General features: G+C 32.1%; 1 protein-coding gene across 3 annotated transcripts in view; it reads left to right on the top strand.

The window, feature by feature from the left end:
• Nucleotides 1-21,571, top strand: part of CSMD3 (CUB and Sushi multiple domains 3) — a 1,145,609-nt gene that overhangs the window by 1,078,530 nt on the left and 45,508 nt on the right. For all 3 annotated transcript variants that reach the window (XM_040625739.1, XM_040625738.1, XM_008689272.2), the window contains 7 exons: nucleotides 642-815; nucleotides 7,436-7,609; nucleotides 10,310-10,483; nucleotides 12,441-12,626; nucleotides 14,548-14,721; nucleotides 16,696-16,878; nucleotides 20,645-20,821. In XM_040625739.1, coding sequence (XP_040481673.1) covers nucleotides 642-815; nucleotides 7,436-7,609; nucleotides 10,310-10,483; nucleotides 12,441-12,626; nucleotides 14,548-14,721; nucleotides 16,696-16,878; nucleotides 20,645-20,821 — 1,242 coding nt within the window. The remainder of the gene's footprint in view (nucleotides 1-641; nucleotides 816-7,435; nucleotides 7,610-10,309; nucleotides 10,484-12,440; nucleotides 12,627-14,547; nucleotides 14,722-16,695; nucleotides 16,879-20,644; nucleotides 20,822-21,571) is intronic.

Here is a 21,571-nt window from a genome sequence, read left to right as displayed (position 1 = left end):
ATGATCACAGATCACCATAACAAATATAATAATAATGAAAAAGTCTGAAATATTGTGAGAAGTACCAAAATGTGACACAAAGACACAAAGTGAGCAAATATTGTTGGAAAATTTCACTGATAGGCTTACTCAACGCAGGGTTGTCACAAACCTTCCATTTGTAAAGGCACAACATCTGCCAAGTACAATACAGTGAGGTATTCCTGTACTATTTTAGCATTGTTTCAGATTTAAGAGGAAACTTTGGCTCCGGTAAGTCAAAATGAATTCCCAGTGTCACTTTGTAAGTCACAGAAATATTTGGGACCAGTGAATTACCATTTTTCACTTTGTGATTTTTTTTTTCTTTTATGACAGCCTGCTGAGTGACCAGGTTGGCTCACCCAAAGATCCAAAAATAGCTTCATTACATGTTGCTGTCACTCAGAAGGTTTTAAGAGAACTCAAAGAGGATAGATTGTAAATTATGTCATCTATTTTCTCTGCATTTTCACACTTACTCAAACATGTCTTACAAATGTCGATTTCAGTTGTGAATATGTCAGATCAGAGAGAATTTAGAATGTTAAAAGCATGGTTTTGTGTCAAGTGCACATTGACGATGTTTTTAAGCATTTTTATTATTTTTTATTGTTTTCAAGTTATTTCCTGCGGAGAACTACCTACACCTCCAAATGGAAATAAGATTGGAACTCAAACTTCATATGGCTCCACGGCCATCTTTACCTGTGACTCCGGATTCATGCTTGTGGGCTCTGCGGTACGGGAATGCCTTTCTTCAGGTCTTTGGAGTGGATCTGAAACCAAATGCCTAGGTACAGATTTTTGAATCATTTTAACCAACCTCATCCCCACCCATGCCTCTGAAAAGGAGGCAGCCCTTTTTCTATAACAAGAGATGGTCATTTATATTCACCCAGTAAGGATGCTAACCAGAAAATGTTTAACTTTAAAAATGCCTCATGGTAGAAAAGCTATTAAACAGATAACTCTTAAAGTTAATTAACTAGTATTTCAAATGAGAATCTTATGTCATTAAGGAGAGACACATTTTCTTCCAGGCATGTGAAAATAAAAAGGTGAAAACTAATTGCTGAAAATTGTATGTCTGCATACTCAGCTGGATTAATCACTGTAGCAGTTAATTCGTTCTAAACCATAGTCAATTCTCCTTTCACCTATTTGCTTAAGGTAATGATTGAAGGAGAAAAACGATTTCCGCATTTAAACTCTTTCTCCCTTTTAATTTCATAAGCTTTTAACACGTGTAATATTACTTTCTGTTAAACTCTTAAAATATCTTTTTTCAAACCTGATTTTAGTCAAATAGGATTTTTTTCCCCTTAGGGTTTTTTTTAATTCATTATAAAAAACTGTTCAGTTAAAGAAACTGAACTAACTAGTTCTTTTTTGTCCCTCCTTCTTTATTATTAACAGAATATTATGATTTATGCTTTATCTTTTTTCAAAAACTTCAATAAATTTTTTAGTAGAGAATGGTATGATTTATGCTTTATTTTTCTCCAAAATGATTTCAAGATATGACAGCAAGTACTGAATTAGGCATAATAAAAATTGTTCTAATAATTATTCACTTGTCTGTTGGGAACAAGAGATAATCTTTTTGTTTACTAATTTAAAAATCACTGATGATTACGAACAGGGTATTGCTAGACGTGGACAGTGCTTTGTCTATAAATATTTACTCTATTTAAGAATATGAGGCAAGGCAGAAAACTCTATACTTTAACAATTTAGATACATATTGTTTTTCTTATAAGCTTGAACATATTCATGTTAATGCAATCATTATTTGAAACTTAAGAAGGTATAACCACAGGTTTTGATTAAAATCCTTTTTTCCCCTCAAGCATATTTGTTAATAAGTACACTTGGAAGCCTAGCAACAGTGGTTTCTTTATAAGAGCATGTATATTTGAATATGCTAACTATTATATTTAAAAAATGGTACAAAATTAAGTCTTTATGTATTTACATAGGATTAAATGATCAAAATATGTTTAATAGTTCCAAACCAATTTTGGTTATGCAGATTTCAGCTACAGATTACTTAGTTTACATATAAACTTGAAAATGTATGTGTGATCTAAATTTGAAATACTATATTTTGTGGCTCTATGCCGTGGTGAACTGGTATTATATATTGTGTGTTATTTATTAAATATTGTATAAAGAGGGTGGTTTTATTCACCTGTTTAGAATCCCAATTCTGTTTTCTCAAGAGATAGAATATAGAAGAAAGATTTATAAGAAAACATTGCCTCTCAGTCTGTGAAGACAACATCACCATCCATTGCAGAGGATGTAGTGTTGACATCTAATACAAGCTCCGAAGGATGTGGGTAGAAGGAAAATGCAATTGCCAGACAAGCGAATCCTGGAATCTTATGCTTGTACTTGACTTTAAGGATTGATGTAGTCCAGTCATTCTCATGTGTGAAAAAAATAACTTGTCCTTATAGCCACATACACTCTTGGCTAATAATGGCCACTAGGATGTGCTTATAATCATTTCTCTAAATACAGTGCATTTATTCCTAGTCGACTCCCCAGCATCTTATTATGAATTTTTCAGTTTTTCGATTGAAACACTTGACAGTGACACTTGACATAGGGGTATCTCTATACCCACCACCTAGATTCTACAATTGACATTTTGTCATATTTGCTTATCACATATCTATCCTTCAGGCCTCTGTCAATCCGTCAATTTGTTTTTTTAGATGTATTTAAAAGTAACATGCAGAATTCAGTGCACTTTTTTGCTAAATATTTCAGCATGCATATCATTACCAAGAGTTTAATATTTGCTTACTCTTCTTGATTTTTTTTTACCATGACAAAATGTGTATACAGTGGAATGTATATATCATAAACACAATGAGATGCATTTAGTCAAATGTGTATAACTCTCTAAATTAAACCACTTTGTAGTTATAGAATATTCCTGTTACTTTGGAAAGGTTCCTCACGGCCCTGTACAGACAATATGCAGCTCCCTTCAACCCTGAGACAATAATTGTTTTGGTTTGTTTTTTACCATATGTTAGTTTTCCCTTTCTAGAAATCCATGCTAATGGAATTCTAAATTATATACCGTGTAAGACTTCTTTCATTCTCTTTCCATGTTGTTGTGTGTATCACTGTTTTTTTAATTGCTGAGTTGAATTCCATTATATGAATATGCCACATGTTGGTCAATCCCCTATTGATAGACACCTGACCCTTGTCCAGTTTCTGGGCTATTATGAAAAAAGCTGCAATGAATATTCATGTAAAAATCTTTTTGTGAGCATATGTATTCATTTCTCTTAGAGATTTAGAAGTAAAATCCTGGAGCGTTCTTGTCTCACATTTTCTCCAGCATGTGGTATAGCCAGTCTTTTAATTTTATCCATTCCATTGGGTGCATAAAGGTATTTTATAACATTTTAATCTGCATTGTCTTGATGATTACTCATAGCACAATTTCTTGAGCTTTTTGGCCATTTGTAAATTTTCCTTTGTGAATTGGTGAAGTATCTTTTATATTGAATTGGCTTTTATAATGAACTATAGGAGTCTTTGTATGTTCTGGTGGTAAGGCCTTCATTATTATGCATTTTATAGATATTTTCTTGCAGCCTGTGACTTGCTTATTTATTTCTTCTTTTAATAGGCAGATATTTAAAAAATTTTTAAAGTCTATGTTTTCTGGTTGTTGCTTTCTGTGTCTTGTTTACAAAACTTTTACTCATCTACAAGTCATAATGATTTTCTTTCCTATTTTCTTCTAGAAGTTTTATAGTTTTAGGTGTTACTTTTATAGGTACGATTTATCTTTAATGTGTTCTTGTATGTATAATGAATGAACTGAAATTGAGGTTTAGTTTTTTACTAGAAGGGTATCTAGCACTATTTGTTGAATAGGTTTTATAATAAGTCTTGAAATTTTGTATGTATATCCTTCAAATTTGTTCTTATTTTTCAAGATAACTTTGAATACTGTATATCTTTTCATCTAAGATTTCATCTAAGATTTAGACTTAGCTTATCAATTTTTATTTTTAAAAATATTTGGTAGGATTATGATCAGGATCACATTGAATCCATATATCATTTGAGGAGAATTGGCATCTGACAATGTTGAGTCTTCCAATTAATAAGCATAATATATTTAGTATATTTATCCATTTATTTAGGTCTTCAGTTTTTTTGCAATAGCAGTATTTTGAATTTTTAGCATAGAGATCATTTATGTCTGTTGCTAATATTATTCCTGAGAATGTTTATTGTGTTTCTAATATTATAAGTGAAATTGTTCATTTTTAATTACATTTTCCATTTAATTTACATTTTCATGTTGGTTGCTGCTAATATATAAAAATATAATTATTTGAAATATTTATCTAGTGTCCTGAAACCTTGCTAAATTATTAGTTTTAGGATTTTCTTAAAATAGAATTTTCCACATATATATAATCTGAGCTTAGAATAGTTTTACTTTTCTGTTTTCCAGATTTATGCTTTCTTTCTTCCTCTGTATTAATGTTTACACTGCATAAGGCCAACCAAACAATGTTAAATAGAACTGGTGAGAGTGGTCATTCCTGTCTTATTCCCTACATGAGGAAGAAAGAATTCAGTATTTCATTGGTAAATATGTTAGCTGGAGGTTTTCCTTAGATGTCTTTTGGCATTTTGAAACTCAATTCTCAACAATAAGCAATGCTCTGGACACCAACCAGTGTCCTACTATTCCATTCAATTCTGTCACTATCTACCTGGAGATAGTGTCAGACTCCTTAGGTTAAAGTTTCCATCTTTTTTTTTTTTTTTTCTTTTTAAGATTTTATTTATTTGAGGGTTAGGCATCTAACCAGAGGCTGCGGCTCCGGTCCTGGTCTCAGGATCCCGGGATCAAGCCCCATGTCGGACTGGGCTCTCTGCTTAGCGGGGAGTCTGCTCTCCTTCCTCCTCTCTCTTTGTGCCATCTCTGGCTCTCTCTCAAGTAAATAAATAAATGATATTAAAAAAAAAAGATTGTGTTTATTTGAGAGAGAGAGAGAAAGTGAGAACACAAGCTGGAAGAGGGGCAGAGGGAGAGGGAGAAGCAAACTCCCCACTCAGTGGGGAGCCTGGGAACATGACCTGAGTCAAAAGCTCGTGCTCAGGCACCCCTAAAGGTTCAGTCTTATAAGCAGTCACTTTCCATTCCCCCTTCAGATGCCACGCATAAGCTCAGGCTATTACCTGTGCTTCTGACTGGCTCTAAATCACAGATTCCTATGACCCTCTCCTTGGATTTGATTAATTTGCTAAAGTGGCTCACAGAACTCAGAGAAACATTTTACTTACCAGATACAGGTTTATTACAAAAGGTTGTCTCGGGAACAGCCAGATGGAAGGGATGCATAGGGGAAAGTATGTGAGAACGGTACAGAGCTTCTGTGCTTTCTGAGGGCCCCACTCTCCTGAATTTTCTTTGTGTTCACCAAACCCAGAGGCTCTCTGAACCCTGTGCTTTTGGTTTTTGTATGGAGGCTTCATTGCCTGGGCATGATTGATTAAATCATTGGCCACTGGCAATTAATTCAACTTCTAGTCCTTCTCTCTTCCCCAGAGGTCAAAGGGGTGGGACTGGAAGTGCCAACCCTGTAATCATGTGGTTGGCTCCACTGGGACCCAGCCAGTGAGATCTTAGGTGAGATCTCAAAGCCACCTCATTAACATAACAAGATACATTTTTTTTCTCTTATCATTTAGTAAATTTCAAGAGTTTTAGGAGCTCCCAAACAGGGACCAAGACCAAATACATACTTCCTACTGTAAATTAGAATATCACAGATGTCTTTATGAGGTTGAAAAACTCCCTTATATTCTAAATGTGTTGTTAGTTTTCATCATGAATTGGTACTGAATTTTGCCAAACGCTTTTTATTCATCTATTGAAATAATCATATTTTTCCCCTTCACTCTGTGAATATGTCACTATCTCTTTTAATCTGTCAAATTACAGTGGTTGATTTTATGTACATTTCTAGTTTGGTTTTCTAAAATTGTAAGGAGTTCTGCATCTATTTTCATGAAGGATATTGGCTTTTCATGTGTCTTCCAGTTTTACTATTGGGGCTGTGATTACCTCATAAAACAAATTAAGAAGCAATCCTTTCTTTTCTATTTTCTAAGAGTGTGTATAATTTTTTTTTAACTTAAATGTTTGGTTAAAACACTAAAAACGTTTGAGCCTGAGTGGTTTTTGTGGGAAGGATTTTGTGTAGGAATTCAAGTATTTTGGGGGGCACCTGGGTGGTTCAGTTGGTTAAACATCTGACTCTTGATCTCAGCTCAGGTCTTGATCTCAGGATCATGAGTTCAAACCCCACATTGGGACCCACGCTGGGTGTGGGGCCTATTTAAAAAAAAAAATGGGGACATCTGGGTGGCTCAGTAGGTTGAGTGTGGAACTCTTGGTTTTAGTTTAGGTCATGATCTCCAGGACATGAAATAGGTTGGGCTCCACCTCAGCACGGAGTCTGCTTGTCCCTCTCCTGCCCCCTCTGCCCCTCCCCTGCTCCATGAGCACATACACAGACTCTTCCTATTTCTAAAATGAATGAATAAAATATTAAAAAAAAAAAAAGGAATTCAAGTATTTTAAAAAATGAAGGACTATTCATATTTTCTGTTTTATCTTGTGTTAGTTTTGGTATATAGTTTTCAAAGTATTTGCCCTTTTCTTCAAACTGTTAAATGTATTGGCACAAAACTGTCCTTCATATTTAATTTCTGTAAGCTTATAGTGGTAACACTTCATTCATTTCTGTTACTGGTAATTTTGTTCTCTCTTTTTCGTTGTGCTAAATGAATTAACTAGGAGGTTAGCGATTTTTTTTGCTATTTTTAAAAAAGACATTTTTAGCTTAGGTAATGTCCTCTGTTGTTTTCCATTTTCTATTTCCTTGATTTCTGTAACTAGCTGCAATATATCCTTTCATCTACTTTGGCTTTATTTTCTCTTCTTTATTTTGCTCTTCTTTTTTCTCTTCTTAAGGTGGAATCTTAACCTATTGATTGTATATATTTTTTCATTTTCAATAAAAGTGTTTAACCCTATAAATCTTTTCACTAAACAGATTTATCTGCATCCTTAAATTTTGATATATTATATTTTTATTTCTACACAGATTGAAATGTTTTCTAACTACTTTTAGACCCAAGTTTTACTAGGAGTAACATTTTCTTTTAATTCCCAAATATTTGGCATTTTGCTGAGTATCTTGTAGTTCTCTTTATGTCATATTATCATGTTTTCATTATTTGTAGCATGCTTGTAAATAAACTTTAAAAGTTTAGTAATGTTATATATGTATATAAATACAAAAATAAAACTTAAATCACAATATTAAAAATATTACTTTCTGACCCATTTCAGCGGGTCACTGTGGCATTCCAGAGCTCATTGTGAATGGTCAAGTCATTGGAGAAAATTATGGATACAGAGACACAGTTGTTTATCAATGTAATCCTGGTTTTAGATTGATTGGTTCTTCAGTGAGAATATGTCAACAGGATCACAACTGGTCTGGTCAGCTCCCATCCTGTGTGCGTAAGTAAGCATGACAGAAGTAACTAGAAGCCTCTGGTCTCATATAATTACCAATATTTTTTTCTTAGGTAAGATTCACACACACACAAACAAACGCACACATAAAACCATCCATAAAAACAAGAAAGTGGAAGAAAATATTAGAATGTCTATTATTATTTATGTTTTATCATAAAGACAAGAAATTAAGTTCAGCTATTCTAGTATTTTAATATGAATATATAATATTTACAAATGCATATTTTCATATGGAAGGTATATTTTTGACAAATTTTAACTTACAAGAATTTAATTTCTTGAGACCACAAGGCAGCAACATCAATATTGTCATTATGTGATATTATGAAACTTTTTATAGTGAAAATACTTTGGATAATTTTTTTCTAATAATTATGATGCTATAGCTGTCGTATCAAAATCAGATCCTGATGGAGTGTAATTAGTGGGGAAAAAACTTGTCACGCATGATATGAAGAACTATTGTTCTCATTTCAGTTCCATTACTAATTATATGAGCTAATGCAGGTCATTTAATCTCTCTAGGCCTTAATTCCCTTATACATAAAGTGAATGGTTAAAAGTACTTATAATTATCTTTCCTTTCAGCTTCAAAATCCATCTTATTCTTAAATGCATCAAGATTCTATATACACATCTGATATAATTTCTCATAAAAATTTACATGAAATATTTAAAACTCATTTAAAATTTTGTTTTACAGCACTCTTTTCACTATTTTAAATTCATACAAAATTGTGTAACACTGTAATTTGGGAATTGTTTCAATAATATTTCTCACTGGTTCAACAAATATCTATCTGAACTTTTAAGTTAATTTACCTATGAACTCTCACATGAAGAAGGAAGTGGATTGTAAAGTAAAACTTTTTTGTTATTTTTTAAATACAGCTGCTGTACTTTTTGGCTTCTATGTGTATGGCATAGATTTGTCCATTGTGCATTTATTATGAGTATAATATCACAAAAGTAAGAATAGAGTTGAACATTGATAATTCTTTTACTTTGCTTAATGCACTGAATCTCTACCAACACACAGTGTTTCACATCCCAGTCTAACCTATTTTGGACCAGAAATGCAATTATCAGTGTGATCCTTATTTTTTTCTTTCTCCTGATCATTTCCATCCACAATTACTGACATTTATATTAAAATTGGTATCAGAAAATGAGAATAAATACTGCAAATATGCTTTTATTATAACTTCATATGATCATACTATAGAGATTTTGAAGGCTTCAGATAAATAATGCATGGGACTTTTAGCATGGATTCACAGGAAATACTTCAATCGTTCTGTGACTAATTACATCCATATTTATAGATTTCATTGTCAAATTTTTATTCAAACAACACATATTTATTGAAGTTCTAGTTTCATGGAAAATACTTCCAGGTGTTGAAATTTAATAGAATAATAGACCATAGAATTAATAATTAATATTACTTTTCTAAGTGGTGTGTGTGTATGTGTGTGTGCACATGCATGCGTGTGCACGTACACGTACACACAGACTGATGATTTAAAGAAAGCATGTTATGCTTGTGTCTGTCCTAGATTTTTTTCCCTTTTTTTTATATTCAGGCATAGCCAACTAATACCACTGTTTTTCTTGTTGAATAATTGAGACTATAAAAGAAAATTGGCCCTTGAGGTAAAACTGGTTTCTTTATTGATAATTTTAACAAGAATAAGATGCAGTTAAATTTCCAAATGAGTAGGTTGACATTAACAATACAGCTGAAAAATAATTGCTCTTGGGTCATTTCAAAAGTACTAAAAGTGACTATGGTTTTTCACTGTGCCCAATTATGAAGCACTATTAGTGGAGTTGCTCTGATTAATAGAGCGAGATGATGCAATAAAACAGTTCACAGAAATACAGAGTGTTTGGGAAAAGCCTAGCACTACATAAAATCTAGAATAGAACTATAACCCTAAAAACATTTAAGTAATTTATCTAATTGATACATTATTTCTAAACAAAATTGTTTTAATTATCAAGTATCAGTTGTGAAGAAAATAAACCAGTAAGGTTGACAGGTTTACCAAGCGTTGTTATTGGTATCTCAAAATAGTAAGGAGAATGCTACTACATCATGTATTATTTTTACTGTTTACATCATATAGCCACATTAATTCTTCAAGCGCATTTTGCTTGACAATATGTTATTCATAAAAATTAATAGTATAAATAATACTAAACTACTTCAAAATTAAATACAAAAAAAAACCTGCCTTTATGGACCATCGATTCTTACTTAACTAGAAAAGGGAAATAGGTTCAGTTTCAATTTTTCTGCTTCTAACTAGTGACATGAACTTCATTCCCAGATTTCTTTGAATTTCAGTGTTTGTCCAAAAAAAAAAAAAAAAAAAACTCCAAAACAAAACAGAGAGAGTGAGAACGAAAATGTACCATGAAACTTTAAACATCCCTATACCACTTGAATGAAATGGGCACAATTATAAATATTTCTGTCTTTACTAATATTTCTGTTCTATTGTCTATTTTGGCACTCTAAATTGCTCTCTTCAATAGTAAAAGTACTTTAAATATATTTTTACATAAAAGTGTTCTTTCCATGTTGTTTGAAATGATTAAATATAACTGTCATGTGATAACTGATAACTAAATATTCTGCTTTGTGCTTCTCCTCTCCCCACCCATTGCTATTAGCTGTTAGCTGTGGTCACCCTGGTAGTCCAATTTATGGAAGAACAAGCGGTAATGGATTCAACTTTAATGATGTGGTGACATTCTCTTGCAATATTGGGTATGTTATGCAAGGGCCAACAAAGGCACAGTGCCAGGCCAACAGACAGTGGAGCCATCCTCCACCAGTGTGCAAAGGTAAACATCTAATTATATTCCAGCTTAGGGCATGGTCATAATGTATCTGTGTAAACATAGATTACAACATTTGAAATAACTTGGGCAGAATAGTAAAATGTTTTCAGCTAATAAAACAAAAGGATTTAATATTGATGTCCTCTCATTAGCTATGCTTTCCTTTTTCCTTAATTTTTATCTTTTGTTCTTAAAAGTTAAAATTAGCAGGTTTTATTTTTTGGGTGGGAGGCTTTAAAAAAATTTAGTTACCATACAGTGCAATATTGGTCTCTGGAGTAGAATTCAGTGATTCATCACTTAACATACAACACCCAGTACTCATCACAAGTACTGTCTTTCATACCCATCACCCATCTAGCCCATCCCCCACCCACCACTCTCCATCAACTCTCAGTTTGTTCTGTGTTGTTAAGAGTCTCTTATGGTTTGTTTTGCTCTGTCCCTTTTTCCCCCTACCAATATGTTTATCTGTTTCTTTCTTAAATTCCACATAAGAGTGAGATCATATGGTATTTGTCTTTCTTTGACTGACTTATTTCACATAGCATAATACACTCTAACTCCATCCGCGTCATTGCAATTGACAAAATTTCATTTTTGATGGCTGAGTAATATTCCATTATATATATATATATATATATATATACACACACACACACACACACATACATATACACGTGTGTATATATATACCTCATCTTCTTTATCCATTCATCAGTCATTGGACATTTGGGCTCTCTCCATAGTTTGGTTATTGTTTTTAATGCTGCTATAAACATCGGAGTGCATGTACCCCTTCAAATCTATATTTCTGTATCCTTTGAATAAATACCTAATAGTGCAATTGCTGGATCATAGGGTAGTTCTATTTTTAACTTTTTGAGGAACCTCCATATTGTTTTCCAGAGTGGCTGCACTGTTTGCATTCCCACCAATAGTACAAGAGGGTTCCCCTTTCTCTGTATCCTAGCTATACCTGTTATTTCTTCTGTTAATTTTAACCATTCTGATAGGTGTGAGGTGGTATCTCTATCTCATCATGATTTTGATTTTGATTTCCCTGATGATGAGTGATGTGTATATCTTGTCATGTGTCTATTAGCCATCTGTATGTCTTCTTTGGAAAAGTGTCCATTCATGTCTTCTGCTTACTTCTTAACTGGATCATTTGTTTTTTGGATGTTGAGTTTGATAAGTTCTTTATAGATTTTGAATACTAACCCTTTATCAGATGTCATTTGCAAATATCTTCTCCCATTCAATAGACTGCCTTTTAGTTTTGTTGATTGTTCAGAAGCTTTTTATCTTGATGAAGTCCCAATAGATCATTTTTGCTTTTGTTTTCCTCGCCCCTGGCGATATGTCTAGTAAGAAGTTACCAAGTTTTATTTTAACTGCTTAGCTTTATTATCTTGTACCTATTTTATTGCTGCATATAAAAAGCATTAAGATCATTTTACTTGTGCTTTGCTTTATAATTAACGGAACTTACCTTTGGCATTTATTTTTTCATATTCTTGGAGAGACTGAGTCCTCATTTACCGTGATGCCAACACTGGGGGTTCTTTATTGTTTTTTCTATAGAAACAGATTAAAGAGATTTTTGCTGTTTTTCCATTTGCAAAGAGGTATGACATATTTCATATTGTCTGATAAATACAACCAAATTATAATTTTTCTACCTTTTTTATGGCTTATAGCTTAAGGTATCATTTTTTATGTCTGTACTCAGCAGAATACTTCTAGAGTTACAAAAAGTTTTGCAAAAAGTTTTTCCTTTTTCTATGTTTTCAACCACATGGATTTCACTTCATTATCTATATAGCCTATGCATTAATTTTATTCCTGGAATCTTTGTTTGATTAAATTTACCTTTGAAACTCCATTTCTAATGGAAATCTATGTAGGTCTATATATGTTATTCCAAACATAATTTCCAAAACTGTCATTTATTTAGTGGTGAACTGCTCTGATCCTGGAATTCCAGCCAATTCCAAAAGAGAAAGTAAAATAGAACATGGAAATTTCACCTATGGCACTGTGGTATTCTATGACTGCAATCCTGGATATTTCTTATTTGGATCTTCGGTTTTAATATGTCAACCAAATGGACAGTGGGACAAACCTTTACCAGAATGTATCAGTAAGTAGATAATGTGAATTCTTCTTGAGAAAATGCCCTAGAAGCAACATGGATGTTTATTGTCTTATAAACTATCTAGAGCTATATATCAAAAGGATCTTGTTTGTAATTATTACTTTAATTTTTTATTTTATTGTTTCATTTTTTGAAACTATAGTCCCCTATATTCTGCCAATTCAATGCCTGAATGCCATTTTTATTGATATTAATATGATTCTTTGATTTTGAGCTTTGATAAAGCAAATAGACGATGAAAAGCAACGTCTGTTATATTCTATGATGTTACCATTCCATAAGAGGCAATTACCTTTTGATTTTCTTTTGTATTACTATTTTAAATCTCATTTAAGGTAATATTAGTCTAATGTAAACATCTACCAGGGCTTTAGAATACTTAAGGATTTAGACAAATGTGTGACTTAAAACTTACTGATTTAAACATTTATCATATTACAGACACATATACATATAAATGCAGTAAATGTTGACACACATCATCTTTGAAGTCAGCGAATATTTATTTGAGTGCATTTTGTCATATGTTGTGTTGGAGTTGTAGAATATAAATAAGATAAATTATAGCAGATATGCATAAAATTAGCATGTGTAGTAAGGAAATAATTATGTGAGAACCTAGGGAAATGAACATGAATTTGAAATATTCAGTTAGTTATCAAGTCTCAAGTATAGCTATGTCTCAAAAAGTTGATAAATCATGATAGAAAGAGAAGAACTTTATAGATTGAAGGAGTAGTATGTCAAAAAATTGTGCAAGTAATTTTTGGTTGTACTAAGTTTCTAAATTATAAGATTATTTTATGATAATGTTTTAGTTAAAGGTACTTTATGTTTACAGAGTGGAATTTTTCGAAAATATTATGACATCATGCACTAATGAAGAAACAAAACTTCATGCAGTGTTCATTAAATTTCAGCTTCTATAGCAAATAATTCAATTGTTGATCTTTAGCTTAAAATGTTTTTCACTTCTTTTTGTAGAAAGTCTGTTCTAATAGTTGATGACTTGACTTGCTTGACTTTTTGTGGCTATAGCATTAAAGTTAAAAATCTTTCATAAGACATGTAAACATGAACTTCTTTAGATTTTCTTAGCTCTCATACTTTTTGCCTTTCTTTATTTCCTATAGCTCTCTGGTAGTGTGCAAAGTACTCAAGGGTTTTATTAAGCTTATATCCCCTTATGTGCTATTTAAAACTCTGGAGTCATATTGCACTCAATATTTTTCCAAGTTATAACTAAAAAGCAGTACACAGTTAGTTCCCAAGCTACCTCTAGGTTATAAAGAAAATTCAACGATGCACTGATATCTGATTCTGCTATGCTTAGTAGTGTTTTAGTTAACAAGCCAGTGAGTATTTTCGTTGTGCAGCATGATTGATTCTGGCTGGGAATGGAATTATTCTAGACTGCATTATTAGAGTGTGTGACACATATCCATTTTCATTCCCTTTTCCTTACCTTCAAAATTCTTCCTTTTGATCTCTGTATGGGCTCATTTTGAATCCTAGATAGCATTGTAGATCCTTAGTTAGATTATCCACATTACTTCTCTCTCTAACTTGCATATCTTTGTCCAGGCACATACATACTTTAAACTCATGGACATAAGCATATAAACACACACTCACCACCCCCACACATAACAGACTTATACTAACTCATTTAATGCTTGCTTACAGTGTTCCTGCTAAACACTGGTGAGTGGGTTAACAGGATTGCTTATGTAACTGCAACTTCCATTTTATTTTATAAAAGCCAGCTTTCACATGGATTTTTGACTTCTGGAGGATAGGTATATTTGAGCAGATAACTTACTTCTGACTTATTTTATAAAACGTGGTGCAGGTTGTTCGATAGGAGATATAAAAAAATTTTATATTCAATAATTATGTATTGTAGTGATTGACTGTGGACACCCTGGCGTTCCTCCTAATGCAGTCCTGTCTGGTGAGAAGTACACCTTTGGGTCCACTGTTCACTATTCCTGCACAGGAAAGCGTACCCTTCTAGGCCAGTCATCAAGAACTTGCCAATTAAACGGCCATTGGAGTGGATCACAACCTCATTGTTCAGGTACCTCTTGGAAAATCGGACAATGTGTGTTGGAAGTTACACTATTATTTATTATTATTATTATTATTATTATGAATATATACACAAAACAATAAGAAGAAATAAAATAATACATTTTTTAAAAAAATCTCATGAGAGAAGCTGTAACATAGTTTATACATTTATTGGAATACTTCTTAGGCAATGTAAGTTCAGAGCACAAATTAATACTCATCTTGTAGGTGATTGCTGATTTAACTACTTTTAGGATGCTACTGTTGTATTGTGCTTTTGTTCATTAAAATGAACTGCTCCATTTTACCAGATACAAAATGTTATTTCAAGATTTTTGGTTAGAGTTCAGTTCTATTAAACTTTCTACACAATCAATTACTTAATACCCTACTTTTAAAATAAAGCCCTAAATGTTTTAAAATAAACTAAGCCAAGTTTTATGAAAGATATTCACCTATTACTCTTGAGTTTCTATAACCCCAATAGAATTATCTTATAATAAATGAATATTGAGGCTAAAGTTAATAATTTGTTTGCAGAGTATTTGATAAGTCTTTTTTTCAGCTATTCAAGCCACTGCTTTTCTTAAAAACATCAACTAGTTTTAGATCTGTGTTGTCTCCCTATTTGATACTACTTATATATTTTTTTACCCATCAACTAGATGTTGGTGCTTATTTTTCTGCCTGTTTTTTATTTATATACTGCCCATTATTTTTATATTATTTTATCTCTGTGGCGATCATGTTGATGACTTACTAGAAGTTGTTTTACATTGTTTTCCTTTTAGGAGTAAAAGTTTTGAAATGGTTACTTATTTCAGAATCTCCTTGTGGTTAATCCCCGTGAAGTGACTGCCTGGGACTTTCAAATTTAGATTTGAAAAAAACTTACTTCTAATGTGACTATACAACTGATTTTAATGAGAATTAAAATTCTTATCTTGGAGTGACTCATAGTTAACTCAGACTACTGATTATACGTAAAAACATAAACTCATAAGCATACATCCCAATGTATTAGGAAACTGCTACTAAATTGCAAAAAAAAATGCACATAGATACTTAAAAGTGAAATAGTGATCTAAAAGTTTTGTGTGATTAATATTACATAACATGAAAATGAGGAGGTATAAAGAAGGATTCCAAATATACCGGGCATGTCAAAAAAGGCATCTGGACAGATAGACAGCATTTTCAATGTATATGTCTTCAATTTTCTTTCTCTCTCTCTTTTAACATATGATAATACTGTGGCAACTGTGATTAAAATTATTTAAGACACGATAAAGGGACTGAATAAATCCTTAACACTAAAATCAAAAGATGAACACCTAGTCATGAGCAAAGTTCTTATTAGGAACTTAAGCCAGAAATTTTCATATTTGTTTACAATATATTTTTATATTTTCATATTGGAAAAGATACAATTCATTTATCTTTGATCATTGGCCACTGGTAGAGAAAGTCAGGGGGTGAAGTTTTAGACTACAGGAAAAACTATACTGTAACATTTACATTTTCCAGCACATTACAGTTCTAATTTAACAAAAAAAGATTTTCAGCAATTAGAAAATTCAAAGAAGGAAACATGCAAATTACCAAGTCTAGTTTTTAATTTTAGTTTTATAAGTTTGTTGTCATTTCAGTTCCTAGTACTATTCAGTTATAAATTTTCTATTAACTTGGTTACTAATCAGGTTTCGGAAATAATACTGAAATGTCTTTAACCTGTTTAACAGGCCCAAATATCACCAATACGGAAAATAACCTCATACTCTGCAACTATTTTCTTCTTCATTTAGGCCTTTTTTTATGACTGGAGTCAGAAAGGAAATGTGAATCATGATTTTGCCCAGTTAACTTGTCATATTAAAACACAGCATGGACAAAAACAAAAGCCTACAAGAATGTTGGACTAAATCGTGAACATAGGAAATGTTTAATGAAATAAATTAACTTTAACTATACTGAATTTCAGGTGATGCTACTGGTACATGTGGGGATCCGGGTACTCCTGGGCATGGTTCTAGACAGGAAAGTGATTTCAGAACCAAAAGTTCTGTACGTTTTGCTTGTGATATTGGTTATATCCTTCATGGCTCAGAAGAAAGAACATGTTTAGCCAACGGCAGTTGGACTGGAAGGCAACCAGAATGCAAAGGTAATCTAAGCAGAAAGTAAATATATTGAAAGTGTTGGAATTTAATGTGTATCCAAATTCAGTTGGTTACTACAGGTGAAATAACTCCTGCCCGTTTGTCCTGTCCGCAACCTTGGAATAAAGGCATCGTCCTATAAAAGAACTATGATAGGTAATAATTATAAAAAATATCTCTCATGAGCTATTTATGCACAAACGTTGTTCACATCATAACAAACATCTCAATTAGAAAAGTTAAAAATATTTGTTAAAAGGGTTTATTTTTCCCCCTTTATCACAGTGCTTTGCATAATAGACACTATCAGGGGAAAAATAGATTGTTCTTAACATTACTTTAAGATCTGTTTCAGTTTTCAGGAAAAATATAGAAAGATGCCTAAATGTATATGAGATTTTTATTAATAGAGTACAGTTGCTAATAGCTAGAATCCTTAAAATTTTCAGTGTTTGAGTAAAATTGTTAATCATTCTGACTGGCTCAGAGGTAACATAATTAAATCTTTACCAGATTGGCTAGAAAATGAAGTGTTGCTGAAAAATTATCCTTAAATTTAAATTGTTCTTTTTGAGATGAGTTTAGTGCAAAAACTAAACTTGCAAAGGTATTTAAGAAATTTACTTGATGTTATACCAAATGTATTGGTTTTATAAATAGGAAATAATTAGCAATAGAACCTTCTTGACAGTTCCTTGATTGATTATATTTCAGAATCTTTTTATATTGTTTAAAATTAGTGTCCATATTCTAGGAAAGTTAGTTATCTTTTTTTTTAATTTCACCATTTAATCTTAATTAAGAGAGACTGGCAGCTTAGTTGCTATTATAGGGAAACGAGTTGAGAAACAATGTTGCTGAGCAAAACACATTAAGTAAGACTATTTCTCAAACTTATTTTCCAAAGGAAAAATCTCTATAATTATATTGTACATGACATGGTTGATATCTAAACCATCCCTTTGTTCAGCTGAACTGCAAAATATTTTTTAGATGAAATGTGTGGTGTTGACTTTGTTTTGATAGTGTATACATGATGGATAAAAAAGAACCAGGAGTTATAGCAAATATAACAGAATTAACATTTTTCTCATGAATGGAACTCATACAAATGATTTAGAAAAAGAGATTCTAGTAGATGAATGGACAGAGGAAATGAACAGAAAATGCAGAAGAGTCAAAAAATAATTGCAACCTATGGAAAAGAATTCTACATAACTGGTAATCAGAAAATTATAATTGAACTTCAAAGCATCATTTTTCACCTGCTTTAAAATGAAATTTTGGTGTATTTGCAGCAAAACTAGAACTTTAAAACATTTCTAGAGGCTTTTTATTGTTATAATATTTTAGGGTAATTTGACAAAAATACACGTGTATAGACTATATATAGCTTTGATTTATCAGCTTTTGAGGATATTTTTTCCTGAAGAAAATAAAATATTAAAGAAAACACAGAATTGTAATGATGCAATTTTATATTTCTAATTGATTATGACTAGCCAACAACTGGAAAGAATTTGAGAGCAATAGGAAAAATCTTACATAAGCAGTTGTATATTTACATGATATATGTATCATCAATAATATTAGAATAAAGGCCATGAGAAAATATAAATCATGTAAAAGTTAGTTAAAAATTAAGATTCGGAATTATGCACTCTTGTAAAATCATGGGAAATGGTATTCATTGGGGACAAAGTATAAAAGACAGCACACAGAAATGATAATAGAACAGAGTGGAGGAATTTGTAGTATTTTTATTCTCTTTGTTCCAAATGTTTTGAAATATTATATTACTTTAGTAACTTATAGTAAAATATAAAAGCTTTCATAGACTATATGGATGTGATGAATAAATGAATATGAAAATAAAAATATCAAACAAATGTGTTAAAATAATTTAATAAATATAAAAATGCAAATTTTAAGAGTATAGCATTTTGACAAACTGACAAGGATTTTTAAAATGATGGTGCATGATGTTGCAGAAGATGTGTGAAACAAGCAAACTTTTTTACACTATCGATACAAGTACATATTATATCTTGGGTAAATCTATATATACTTCAAAAAATTAAAAATATTTTTCAAAATTAAAAATTGTTCAGACATTCCACTTCCAGAAATTTATCTTATGTGTTATTACTCATATTTAGAATTTAAGAAACAAATGATCACAGGGGGGAAAAAAGGGGGAAAACCAAGAAACAGACTCTTAACTATGGAGAACAAACTGATGGCTACCAGAGGGGAGCTTGGTGGGGGGATAGGTTGAACAGGTGATGGGGATTAAGGAGAGGTGTTGTATGGACGTGTTGAATCACTAAATTGTACACCTGAAACTAATATTACACTGTATGTTAACTAATTGGAATTTAAAGCTTTTAAAAAATTGGATCAATGTACACAGTTGTATATATAAGCTAGAGTATATTATGACTATATTACTAATGCTTTTCAAATCCTTCTTGTGTTGTGTCAGGGGTCATGGTACATAACAAATAAATATGACCAGATTGTTATTTTAGGCAGGTACTAAGGAATATAGAAGAAAGTCATTACTCTTGACAACAGATAAAAATGTTTACTATGGGGCGCCTGGGTGGCTCAGTCGTTAAGCGTCTGCCTTGGGCTCAGGGCGTGATCCCGGCGTTCCGGGATCGAGCCCCACATCAGGCTTCTCGACTAGGAGCCTACTTCTTCCTCTCCCACTTCCCCTGCTTGTGTTCCCTCTCTCGCTGGCTGTCTCTCTCTGTCTAATAAATAAATAAATAAATCTTTAAAAAAAAATGTTTACTATATCATATGTTCTCCTGAAAAAGTTACCTGGAGTTTGACTTTGTTGTGTATGTAGGAAATGTACACATTTCCTACATACACATACACACAAACATACAAAGGAATGGCAAAATTGAATATTTAAGATGCAGAGAGTAATAAAAATAGTACTTCTGAAACTGTAATTACATTTCTTCTTCATAAAACCATAAATTCTATAAAGTACTAAAATACCTTCTTATATTACAGCAAAATTTAGTATTACATTTGACATAGGCTTGCTTTTAAGATATTTAAAAAATTCACTTATGGCATTAATGGAAAATAGTTAAACATAATACAGAATAATTAGTCATATAAGAATCATATACATAAGTGTTTGTGACTCTTGTTTAGGATATATTGCAAACTTAGTGCAAAACATTCCTAGAATTTAGTTACTTTGTTTTTATTCAGTTTATTTTTTGTACACTTTGGCCCAGAAATAGAGATAGTAAAGTTTTAATGCAAATAAGTCTTATACTTACATAAATGAAAATATACATAGATGTTTATGATACTTAAATTGTTTATATCTATCCTCCTAGAAGTATAATTATATTAAATCTCTGTTGCATCTTGTTACATCTACTCCAGTTTTACATGAGTTGCTTTTTGGACAGACACTCTTACAATCCTGCTTTGGTAGATTTTATAGTACCCAAAGGCAGTACTCAAGTAATTACTTTATAAAGTTTTTACTAAAGCTACTAACAAAAGTCTTTAAAAAAAATAAAGCTGTTATATGATTTGCACCCTGGTAATTAATTAATAGAATCAATATAAATTCATCTTGAATTTCAACCATTTATAAAAGATAATTCCGTGTTTATTGTAGAAGATTTTATAGCTCCTTCGGATAATTTGAAACAATCATTTAGTCACTTAATTTTTTGAGAGAGGAATTCTTAAACCATTTTTATATATACTCTGACCCATTTTGTTTTATAGCTGTACAGTGTGGCAACCCAGGAACGACAGCCAATGGAAAAGTCTTTCGGATTGATGGTACCACGTTTTCCAGTTCAGTTATCTATTCCTGTATGGAGGGATATATCCTTTCTGGACCTTCTGTTAGACAGTGCACAGCCAATGGAACATGGTCTGGAACTTTGCCTAACTGTACAAGTAGGTTTCTTTATTTTAAATGACCACTAGTTATGTAAAAAATATTTGAGTATGTAAATGTATATGTGTGTGTTTTAGAAGTTAATCAAACCATGCAAAGTTGTGAATATTGATAATGTCTTTCTGATTAAAAGATGGGGTAGTTGTGTTACAATTAGAAGGCACACTAGAGACCTTAAGAATCCATTGACTTGGGGCGCCTGGGTGGCTCAGCGGTTAAGCGTCTGCCTCCAGCTCAGGGCGTGATCCCGGCATTCTGGGATTGAGCCCCACATCAGGCTCCTCCGCTAGGAGCCTGCTTCTTCCTCTCCCACTCCCCCTGCTTGTGTTCCCTCTCTCGCTGGCTGTCTCTATCTCTGTCAAATAAATAAATAAAATCTTTAAAAATAAAAAATAAAAAAAAAAAGAATCCATTGACTTACCAAGTACTGCAGTTGACAGAGGAAAGAGGAATCACAGAAAATCATGCTGTTTTTTTTTTTAAGAACAGAGATGAATTATCAGTTGTAATCCAGATTAAATATACAAAGAAAACAATTTTATTTTGTCAGTCACACACATCAATAACTGACCTGGTTTTTAAAATTTGTAGATGAGGAACATGTTGCTTCCAAGGCTCAAATAGGTATTGGGCTTTTTTTTTTTTTTTTAATGCTATGGTGTTGTGAAGGTCAATAGTTATTCTTAACAGTGTCAGTGGTGGAACAGCCTTGGCTGACCTGATAGTTCCAAAAATTTAACTGAAAAGAC

This window comes from Ursus maritimus, unplaced genomic scaffold (assembly GCF_017311325.1).
Source record: "Ursus maritimus isolate PB19 unplaced genomic scaffold, ASM1731132v1 scaffold_9, whole genome shotgun sequence".
Taxonomy (NCBI): domain Eukaryota; kingdom Metazoa; phylum Chordata; class Mammalia; order Carnivora; family Ursidae; genus Ursus; species Ursus maritimus.
This window is presented reverse-complemented; position numbering and strand designations above follow the sequence as displayed.